This window comes from Engraulis encrasicolus, chromosome 15 (genome assembly GCF_034702125.1).
Source record: "Engraulis encrasicolus isolate BLACKSEA-1 chromosome 15, IST_EnEncr_1.0, whole genome shotgun sequence".
NCBI classification, from domain to species: domain Eukaryota; kingdom Metazoa; phylum Chordata; class Actinopteri; order Clupeiformes; family Engraulidae; genus Engraulis; species Engraulis encrasicolus.
Genome location: NC_085871.1, coordinates 44,707,014 through 44,719,079, shown reverse-complemented (window position 1 = coordinate 44,719,079; position 12,066 = coordinate 44,707,014). Strand labels below are relative to the sequence as shown.

At 41.6% G+C, this 12,066-nt stretch overlaps 1 protein-coding gene across 1 annotated transcript in view; it reads right to left on the bottom strand.

The window, feature by feature from the left end:
* Window positions 1-3,015: 3,015 nt before the first annotated feature.
* The window catches only part of LOC134464763 (prolactin-like), a 9,971-nt gene continuing 920 nt past the window's right edge, over window positions 3,016-12,066 (bottom strand). Inside the window, exons 2-5 of the mRNA XM_063218110.1 lie at window positions 10,931-11,109; window positions 10,050-10,157; window positions 8,376-8,570; window positions 3,016-3,213 (exon numbers count right to left, since the gene is read on the bottom strand). Of these exons, the coding sequence (XP_063074180.1) occupies window positions 3,016-3,213; window positions 8,376-8,570; window positions 10,050-10,157; window positions 10,931-11,109 (680 nt within the window). The remainder of the gene's footprint in view (window positions 3,214-8,375; window positions 8,571-10,049; window positions 10,158-10,930; window positions 11,110-12,066) is intronic.

Genomic DNA, 12,066 nt, shown 5'->3' with positions numbered 1-12,066 from the left:
GAAGTGCGGATATCCTAAAACCAATTTATTGACCAGTTGAATGGCAATCAACAAAAAGTGCATATCCCGAGAGCATTTGCATCGGTTTGGCATGTAATGTGCATTACCCTTTCCTGAAAACAACATACAAAGCAGATGGACAAGGTAAAACGTAGCCTAAAGCAAAGCAGTGCACGAGCAGTTACAGGGGCAGTTTCAGTCTGCACGCCCGCGATCTCCACATTTGTGGTGAAGCACGAGGGGTGGAAATGTGCCGAGCACAACAGTGACCATGAGCTTGCTTCAAAACCACGCCGGTGTGGCAGCTTTTGTGATATGCACCGGAATTCTCATCCACATGTACATCTGCTTGTACGAGGCTATGGCAAACGATGTGGGACAAATGTATGGCAGGAAGCGAATGTCAACATAAACAGAGATTACACAATCTTCGATATGGTCAGCAAATGTTTTGGGGCTGTCATTTATGTTATGCCTACACTTTGGAATTAGATCAGAGTCTTATTGTTACACAGGCATATTTGATTTAGCCCAACTGTACTCTATACTTAACTTTACTCAGTCTATCCTACAAGCAGATAGCCTACAGGGCGGATGAGAATCCGGTGCATATCACAAAAGCTGCCACACCGGTGCCTGCGTACGAATTGGATCCACAGAGCCCTTGTTTTAGCCTTCTCCACAGTTTGCCACAGTTCCATCATTCTTCACAGAAGGGAACTTGTGCAAAGATATTCCTTCTGTCAAGTAGCCATTTTTGCAGCTGGCACCGTTCGGCCCTCCAGCAACACACTGCTTGACACTGCGCTTTGGTTTGGTACTAGCCGGCATTGATCTGAACAAGGTGGAATGAGGTGAACTCCCCCCTTTTATGTCACGCATATCATTTGCATAAAATTTGCATGTCACCAAAAAAAACGAACATAACACTTTTTGGGAACGTTTTAACATGACTTTTAGGACAAAATATCACCCAGACAATATCCCATTTTATTCACAAGGCTTAGAACTGTCAGAATCTGTCCTGGAAATGGTCCAATTCCTTTACTTTGTTTTCGTTTCATAAACACTTTAAGTACCATAGAACTAATACATTTCTATGCACAGTGCGCATGGTCAGTGGGTATTGCGTCATGATGGATACAATTTGGACTCCGTAAAATTGGTCGGAAGAGGATATCCGGTTGTCAGTGTTCAGCTTTGGCCAAATTAACTGCAGCTGTTGGTCAGACCTGGCGATAGTGGCATTGCACTTAACCATGCTTCAAATTTGACCGTAGAAGAAAAAATTTGGACTCTCCTCGCCATCATTCCGCCCTACGGTCTGATGAAGTCTGGAAACTCGCCTATCTCTACCTCCTTGCTGTATACTTACATTGGCCATCATGTATCATGTGCCGTGTCAGAGCCACGGTAGGGCCCCAACTTTGGGCTATTGAAAGTATAACTCTCAGTCATAAAATTGTTCAATTGATAATCATTTAATAACCATTTCTCAACATACACACATCAACAACAGAACATTTTCAGGCAGAAAACAATGAAAGTTGCTTAAGGAAAAATACAACAATTATAGCTTAGATTGCTCTGTCTCCATGTCAAGAAGCCCTTTCAGGCAAATCAGTACTTTTTTTGTCTTTTTTTTTTCGTTGAATGCCATACAAATAATAATAATGTGGTTCATGAGCTGAGTTGTAAAACTTTGGGCTATGTGCAGTAGTTTGATTTTTTAATACGTTATGAATATTATAAAGGTGATAACAAATATTTGTATTTTATTTCATGCAGTTCATGATCTCGGATATCCTCACGCATAATGCTGATGTTCTTGTGAAATTTTGTGTGTGTGTGTGTGCGCGCGTGTGTGTGTGTATGTGTATGTGTGTGACGTGCAGGTGCGTATAGGGATGTGCAGACATAAATCAATGTATTTCCAAATAAAAACATAATAATAACTAAATAGTTTAAAGAAGTTTAAACAAATAGTACACCATAGACATATTCACAAGTTACAAAATGTATCAATATAAAAATCTGTATTTGTGGTTTTCAAAATCACAAAATACATTTTTCAATATATATTGCTGGACAAGTTGCTATTGCATGATAACTACCATAGCTAGAAAGTGGCTGAGAATATAGTACTAGTTCTGCACAGTTAAGATTGTGTCCGGTACATAAAAGCAGGGCCCATTGGCCCAAAACATCACAGACAAAATAGAAGAAAAAGTCAAAATGGCACAGAAATCCTGTATGGTGTATTTAAACAATTAGCACCCAGTGTTTCAGTGATGTTATTACATTATCTCATAGAAAGAGAGATTTCTGCAGCATTTCAAAAATGTTAGTAACAGGAATCGGGCATTTATAATAAGATACAAATACATTTAGTTCACTTCAGATACAAATACAAAAATGTACAAAATACTCAGTATTTCAAATACTGAGCATTTATTGGAAATACTACCCATCCCTTTGCATGTGTGCGTGTGCGCGAGCGCATGTGCAAACTTGTGCTATTCCCTGTGCGTACTGTCTGTATGTGTTGACATGCACATTTGATTATGTGTAATTTGCATTAGTATATAGCTTTGGAAAAAAGTTTCTTTGTCTGATTTTGCTACTTACAAGTAATTACAGGAAGACTTTTGAAACGCAATAGAATTGTGAAGAGGTCTCTTCATTTTTTCCCACATTTACAGTCTCCATGCAGGGGCAAATGTGAATGCACGTATGGTTGAGTATTTTATCATCCTAAAACTATAATATCTATATGCAAGAACATGTGTCTATGTCTCTACTATGTGCTAATAATAAAATAATAATAAATAATAACAAAAGAAACACTAAACCTATCTGGCATCTGCACTTATTCTGTACATTTTCTGTGCACTTTGTATCTGCAAGTGTTGTACTATGCCATGGCAATGTCCTCGATTGTGCGTCGCTTTGGATAAAAGCGTCTGCCAAATGTAATCTAATTTAACACTACGTCATATGTAGGCTACATGGCGTTCAGCAGCCATGCTCTGGTACAATCCTGCACTTGAGGATCTTGAGGAAGTTCTGGACCTTGTTGGCGTCGCGGCGGAAGCAGTGCAGCAGGTCGTAGTTGGCCACGGCCTGGGACTCTCCGCTGTTGGACGAGGGCAGGAAGGACTCCGGGACGGACAGCCCACTCACCGAGTTACTGATCATGCCCAGACGCTGCATCTATGGTAACAGGAGAAAATAGACATACACCACGTTTACATGACGTTTTTAATTCCGAATGAATAATTCCGAATTAAATAGTTCTGTTGAGTTTACTTTGATCTTTCCTTAAATTCCGAATGAAGGTGTTTACATGACGTTTTCAAAGTGGAATTAAGCTTTATTCAGAATTAAAAGTAGTCAATTCAGAATTAAATGTCTCATGCAAACGTAGCAATAGGGATTTCTAGTTTATTACCTCCGCCAAGGAGGCTATTTTTTTGGTCGCGTTGGTTTGTTTGTCTGTCAGTCTGTCAGCAGGATAAGTCAAACATTTCGGAACGGATTTTTATGAAATTGTATGGAGTTCTTGGAAATGACAAAAGGAACAAGTGACTAGATTTGGGATTTTAAAAAAAAGAACCTTCACCATTGCGGAATAGCGCAATGTTTGACATTCCAGTTTCTAACCCCACAAAAAACAAGGCAAAATGAGGGTGTAACATGATGAAATGTCCACCGCCAAGGAAGCTTTTTGATAGGTCTGCACTCTCTGGTGCATTTCTAGTTTTTTTTTTATAGAAATATCAATGTCCAGGGCAGACAGCCCGCTCACAGAGTTACTGATCATGCCCAGATGCTGCTTATAAGAATTGCAGTAGAGATAAAGATATAGTCCATTACTATAAGATATGATCCTTTCTTTAGGTACCTTCTCAGCAACAGTCTGGACTCTGGTATGCTGCTCGAGCAGCATTTTTCTGATGTCCACACAGGTGACTGCACTAAGGGGCTGATTCCACGTAGCAGGATATTTTTAAAAACGCATTGGTTTTGGCCTTCCGATCCACATATCAAAAATCCAGCTTTATAAAGCAAATATCTCATTTAGGGGGCTAAAACACATCTGTTACAATGGAGTTGTTATTTGTTATCCCCATGCTGCGTTTCCACCTCAACAGGAGAAAAACATATCCACATTTTAAAATATCCGGCTAGTGGAAACGGTACCTAAGTAACTGGTCTATCTGGAATATACATTACAATCAGCTATGGAGGTGAAACGAATATCCCCTTGGGGACGGTCCACCTTCTCTGCACCTTTGTTGCTGTTGTGGTACTAAGGTAGCAACTTACTAGGTTGCCAACGGGAAATTGCACTTCAGCCATGTAAGTTTGCAATGATCGAGAAATGTGATCCAGGTTAGCGGACAGGGCTAGGCAGGTACAAAAGGTACACGTATCTTCTCGGCGGCAGTCCAGAATAGCTTACTGGAAAAGACTAGGCAGGTACTGAAAGGTAAGCAGGTAATGGTACCTTCTCTGAGACGGTCTGTTATTATTATTTTATTACTTCACAGTGTTGTGGGAATACACCCAGGTTATCTATGTACTGTATCTACCTTCTCTGCGACGGTCTGTACGACGGTGCAGAGCTCGTGCAGCATGTTGCTCATGTTGAGGGCCTTGTTACTGTTGAGGTACCAAGGTAACAACTTACATAGTTATACAATCTCCCATTGGCAACTTACGAAGTTGCTAACTCAGTTAGCAATGAAGTGAGCAATGATACTTTCAAGACTAGGCAGGTACAGTACTGGTACCTTCTCTGCGACGGTCTGGACACCGGTGCGCAGCTCGTGCAGCATGTCGCTCATGTCAAGTGCCTTGTTGCTGTTGAGGCACCAAGGTAGCAACGTATATGGTTGCAATTCAATGTCCCATTGGCTACCTACTAAGTTGCTAACTCAGTTAGCAATGAAGTGAGCAAGGATACCAGAGAGAGTAGAGAGAGAGAGGTTCCATTGGCCCATTGTTTCCTGGTTCTATTATTGGGGGGGAAATCCCCCTTTAGGCAGACCTAGGCAGACCTGAGGACTGTTCTATTCAATGCTAGGAGCATTATGACACGCCCCTTTAGGCAGACCGGAACCTGGTCACGTTAGGTGCCCATAGAAACCTATTACATTGGCATATCTCTATATACTTATAGAATCTCTGATGATACTTTCAAGAAATGGGCTCCAGGTTAGCGGACAAGACTAGGCAGGTACAGTACTGGTACCTTCTCTGCGACGGTCTGGACACCGGTGCGCAGCTCGTGCAGCATGTCGCTCATGTCAAGTGCCTTGTTGCTGTTGAGGCACCAAGGTAGCAACGTATATGGTTGCAATTCAATGTCCCATTGGCACAGGGGCGCCACCAGATATGTTGGGCCCTATGAAAGATTCGAATTTTGGGCCCCTTAAGGGCCCCTGTTAGTGCTTTTGGGGCCTCTTAACACTAGAACTACCAGGATTTTTCTGCCTACCTAGAAGTACCAGAGAGGGGTCATTTGACCCGGCGGCTTTTACCTAATACACTAATCACTCATTTTGTTATGGTAATGAGGCTGTTAGGGGCCGTGTGTGGGGTGAGGGGTGAGGGGGTCACACCTTACAGTGCTAACAGTCAAGACAAACAGGGACAGACAGCTTCTTCCCAAGGGCTGTCAGCCTCAAAAATCACCACAGGTAAATAGCAACTTGCATGAAGATATCAGCAATAAAGACAGATAGCACAGTTTGGCGGACAGTGTGTTACAGTTTTTCTCCATTGGTTTGGCTCATTTCTTGAAACTGAGATGTCATTCTCAAAACATGGAAAAATCCCAAAACTAATTTGCAGTTCCTCACAACAGAATGGCATTTATCATTGCTTTCATCAAATTTCAAATGCTTTTGTACATGTCTCAATCATTTAGTACATCCTTGCAAATGGCTATGTACAAGTATCCTACAGTTAACACAATCATCTTAAATTTAGTAGAATTTTCAAATGAATGTACCTTGCTGATCTATCCCAATTGGTTGATTCTCAGTGTAATGGTTGTCCTGAAAACATGTCAGCACATTTTCTTCATATAAGTCATCAATGAACGTGTGAATGTCCCATGTGATCATGATGAATCATATGACTGCAACCAGATAATGGTTGAATTACAGTTTTTCTCGATTGGTTTAGCTCATTTCTTGAAACTGAGATGACATTCCTATAACCATTGGGTCATTTGGCCAAACATTCTTACACTTCTGCACAACAGTTCAGATAACTAGCAAAATGTTATATACCTCCCAAAACACCTCATTCTTGCATCAGCACTAAACTGTCTCACATATAAATAGTCAGTACCATCAAAATGGCATAGATCCTTCTCAATTGCTTTGGCTCATTTGCATTCATTTAGTCCTTCTGTCAAAATAAACTGGATGCATAACTACATGGATCCTCATCACTCGCTCATATCACCCCAAAAACAGTTTACCCATGTGTCAAAACTAAATTTCTTCCCCACATACATCATCAGTACCCCCACAATACATTGTCCCTTTGCCATTGTGTAAGCACTGCCAGTCAAAATGGTTAGGTGTTTTATCTACGTTCAGCTAACAGATTTCGACTATGTATAAAAATGAAAAAGTGAGTGAAGCCATTGAAGTTTGACAACACAGATAATTTACCAAGAACATTTATCAGTAACTTTCTTTACTGTAAATTCATATACAGAAAGTAATGCCCATATATCACAGGTTTCTCATGGGTTTGGCTCATTTCTCAAAACAGAGATAAAATTCTCAAAATAACATGGACAAATGCCAAAGCAACTAGCAATTGTTCAAAACAGAATGTCGTTTGAAAAAATGTCATGAAATTAGCCAAATAACAGAGGAAACTGTAGTATACACGGTTGTAAAATTATTTTCTACTAACTAGTAAAGTTACAATACCATCTGACCTGTTGAACACTGTCATGAATTTACTATGTAATGAAATTCTTAAAATATGATGTCCTTGACTGTTCACTTTGCATATGATGACTTACACAATGAAATAATGCTGATGTGTTTTGGAGAGGGCAACCATTAGACTGAGAATTGTCTAATTTGTTTTATTTGCAATTTATTTGGAAAATGTGCTGAATGTATGCTGAATGTGTCAACTGAAGGGTATTTGTACATATCCATCTGCAGAGATGTACTAAACATTTGAGACATGTACAAAGCATTTGATATCTGATGAAAGCAATGAAAAATGCCATTCTGTTTTGGGAAATTGCAAGTTGGTTTGGGGATTTGTCAGTGTTGTTTTGAGAATGTCATCTCAGTTTCGAGAAATTAGCCAAACCAATCGAGAAAAACTGTAACGTGTGAATCTCCCATGCCATGTGACCATAACGACTCATGTGAATGCAACCTGGCAATTGTTAGATGGATAAATACCAGTGCATGTGGACTACTGCTTCATTTCCCTCAAGAATTTTGTGGTAAAAGAAGCTCCTCTCCAAGGAACGAAGATGCAGAGATACAGCACTCAACAGGCATTGGAAATGATCCACACAAGCACACACACACACACACACACACACACACACACACACACACACACACACACACACACACACACACACACACACACACACACACACTCTGTGTCTCAAGTGACAGCTGTGAGCTGCTAACAGCCACATTTCCACAACAAAAGGAGTGTCCGCAGGGGGTCCAAAGGGTCAAATGACCCTCTTGTGGGGCTTTTAGGTAAAAAGGTCAATTGACCCCTCCGTGGTAGTTCTAGTGTTAAGGGTCCCTGTCAGTGCTTGGGCCCTTAGAATTTGTAACATCTTCCCCCCCCCTTGCGGCACCCATGCATTGGCAACCTACTAAGTTGGTAACTCAGTTAGCAATGAAGTGAGCAATGATACTTTCAAGAAATGCAAAGTCAGAAAGTCTGGAGCTCGCACTCAAAAAAGACTTGAAAAGAGATGCCCAAATAAAGTGGGTTTTTAATGATCTCACAATATGCCGTGCTGTATTTACAAAAGTGCAAACGTTTCGGGTGATCCCATCCTCAGTTTTTTTGCACTGAGGATGGGATCACCCAAAACGTCTGTACCTTTGGAAATACAGCACGCATGTTGTGAGATCATTAAAAACCCACTTTATTTGGGCATCTCTTTTCAAGTCTTTTTTGAGTGCGAGCTCCAGACTTTCTGACTTTGCATTACTCCATATTCCAAGCCAACGCACCACCACATAACTAAAGCCACATTGAAAGGCGCAGGCCCTCTTTTTGAATTTTTTTAATGATACTTTCGAGAAATGGGCTCCAGGTTAGCGGACAAGACTAGGCAGGTACAGTACTGGTACCTTCTCTGCGACGGTCTGTACGCCGGTCCGGAGCTCGTGCAGCATATCGCTCATGTCGAGTGCCTTGTTGCTGTTGAGGCCCGCGTAGCTGAAGGGGTCCTGCTGTTGGGCTTGGGCCAGGTTCTGGTGAAGCTGCCACAGGGGCTCTCGCCACGCCACCAGCAACTTCAGGATCACCTCCGTCAACTCCTCACGCTATGTGGTGTGAGAGAGAGAGAGAGAGAGAGAGAGAGCGAGAGAGAGAGAGAGGTCAGGGGAGAGAGGAGAGAGGGAGAGAGAGAGAGAGAGAGCGAGAGAGAGGTGGGGAGAGATGAGGGAGAGAGAGGGAGAGAGGGAGAGAGGGAGAGAAAACATATTAGTCATTATGCCAGGTTCTGGTGAAGCTGCCACAGGGGCTCCCTCCACGCCACCAACAACTTCAGGATCACCTCCGTCAACTCCTCACGCTGCGGAGGGAGAGGGGAGAAGTAGAGAGGGCGGAGGGAGAGGGGGAGAGAGAGAGAGAGCAGTCCATACGCATGAACGACCATCCGGGTACTTTGCTCCTAAATGTGCGTTACGCCCCTTTATGGGTGAAAACAAACCAAATGTCTCATCAACTTACATGCTACATTGGCTACCCTAAATGAACACAGTACATGCTTCAGACACGGCTGTTTGGCAATATTATTTGAACAGCCGGCAACACCACACGTTTTCAGCATGTTGCGCGTGAACAACGCTTGTCTACAGGTCCTTATCTTTCGTTTATTAAACCCCAATAACACCAATTGACTTGCATTGCCTGTTTTCCCCCACAAATGGGCGTAACACACATGGAAAACGTCATGAGTATGGGGCACCTAAGTCACGCCCTCTACTTCCTGGTTCATGGGGCAGACAGTTGAAATAAAATGAATGGAAGTGAATGAGGCGAGTGGTGGTGGACGTCTGGTGCATAAATGTCCAAGGTCCAAGGTTTGGATTGTTGTCGAAAAACCAGTCATTTCAAGCCCAGTAATTATTTTTTGACTCCCTGTGCCCCATGAACCAGGAAGTAGAGGGCGTGACTTAGGTGCTCCATACGTCAATGCATTGTCATCACCAACACTGTGATTCCCAAACTGGGGGTCGGGAGTCCAAAGAGGGTCACATAGGTACTGAAGGAGGGTCGTGGACAAAAAGGGACTTGTATTTACTTGTATGACGAATAGATGCATTTGCTGTCCTGTGGATTTCTAGCAATATTAGCGGACAAACTATTCATGGAAAATCTAGCAATATTAATGGTCAAAAAATTGCCTTAGTCATGCAAAAGTCAGGAATACACACACTCCTCTTTAGAGGAGTTGTTCTCCTGTCGCTGTCTAAAGAAAGCCATCATCAGAGACCCCTACCATACTAGACATAAACTGTTTGAGCTGCTGCCATCAGGCAGATGTTACAGGGCTCTGGGTACAAAAAAACAGGCTAAAAGACAGTTTTTATCCAAAAGCAATCTACACACTTAATTTTGCACAGCTGACTTTTTAAAATCTTAATTATTTTGTACAGTATATAGGTTTCTTTGATGATTTTTAAGCACTGTGAGCATCTGCACTTTACCAATTTCGTTGTACCTGTACAATGACAATAAAGTTTCATTCATTCATTCATTCATTCATGCACTTAGAATACAAAGCCATGCATGCTTACAGCCATTTTCTGCACATTGTCTTTGCCGTTAGGTGTCAGTATGCTTGATGTGTGGCATCTGGGGAAGACTCTGCCTATGTGATTCTTGCTGGGCACAAAGTGCTGTTCCTTTGGAAGGCACAGCAGAGGAGAGAGAACAGAAAGGAAGCGTTTTAGGAAAGAGTGAAAGTAGAAAGGAAGCGTTTTATGAAAGAGTGAGAGTACAATGGAAGCTGTTTTGGAAAGAGAACAAGCAGTACGAACAGCAGCAGTAGTAGCAGTAGTGCAACATAGTAGTGACAATTTTTTTAATAAATGTTTTTCATGATGTAGATTGTTTTGATTCGGAAATAAAAACTACTTCATAGGGATCATTTATAATGTGAAAATCCCCTTGCATCGTCATCATCATCCTCATCATCCTAGTGCTGTTATCCTTAACAGTACTTCTACTTTGTATACATATATCCATGAGTTGAGTTGACTTACAAAGTCTGTGTGCAGTTTGTTTGAGATGCTGTGAACCTTTAACTATGTAATATCATACTACTAGTTTTGTAATTACTTTTATAACAGTACTTGTGCTTTAAATTACAGAGAATCATATGGACTATAAAACATTGCAAGCCAGTTAAACTTAAAATGGTAAGTTCCCCTGCTTCCTTAAGATTGCAAGTTAATTCGACTCAACAGATAACTCACCTCGATGACTTCTCAGGTTGAGTTACCTTTCAAACTTACTTTTTTACGCTTACGCTTACAGTGTACTTCTACTTAAATTCCAGAGGCTCATATAGAGGAGTTGAGTTGACTTACGAGATCATGTAATATCATACTACTAATATTATAATTAGCTACATTCATAACACTTTGTCTATTTCTGAGGAGTTGAGTTGACTTACGAAGTCGGTGTGCAGGTCATTGGAGATGCTGTGCACCTGTGCCGAGTGCTGGATGACGCGGTCAAAGAGGTCAGCTAGCGACAGCACGTGACAGCCGACATGGCCGTTCGCACAGATGGGCAGCGAGCACACACGCGGGTGGAGGTCCAAACACACCAGCGCTAGGAGAATGAAGAAAACTGAAAGGAAGAAAGAGAAAGAGAGAAAGAAAGCAGGTAAAAAGACAGTGAAAAGTTGAACCATTGGCACATATGGGTATTGAACAGAAAACTGAAATAATAAAAAGACACAGAAAGAAAGGGAAGTAAAGACAGCCATAGGGAAAAGATTGGTGGTATTGAGAGAAAAGTGGAAAAGACGCGCTCACACTATCACCTAAACAGGCTAATTTTAACAGTTCTTAACTGGGTGCTGAATCCCACAAAAAAACTTAATTGAATGAATGAAACAAAGGACAGCACTCTTCAGATTTCTTCTTTGTTTATTCGCCCACGAACGTAACTAAAGTGCTAAAGTGAATAAAACTGAAGGGGAGAAAAAACGAGAGTCAGAAAGAAAATTCGGGAAGAGACAGTGTATCGAGCAGAGACGTGGCTGCAGGCTCACACACATCAGGACAGTGAAGAAACATACAGAAATAAGTAAGTGTGAGGTTCACAGACACTAGCAACACAAATGTGAACTTGAACGAAAAAACTGAATGAAAGAATAAAAAATAAAGGAAGAAAGAAGGGGAAAATGAGTACCATAGGGCAGTGGTTCTTAACCTTTTTCTCTTAATGCACCCCCTTACCTGCGCCCAAGACAAGCCGTGCACCCCCGACCGCAACTTCTTCATGTTTATATGCACTAAAAAGTGATTTAAGTGACTATTTACATTAATTCTTCCTTGAGACATTTTTAAATACCTTATTTTCTTTAAATGGGGACCAAAACGTGTTTTAATTTGGTTTTGATTTGGCCTAATTCTAACGAAAACAAAACTTTGGTTGCAACCTCAACACAAACAATATTCCGCGCACCCCCTGTAATGTCTGGCGCACCCCCAGGGGGTGCCCGCACCCCAGGTTAAGAACCACTGCCATAGGGAAAAGATGGGTAGTGAGCAGACACACCAGCAACACAAATGTGAAGAA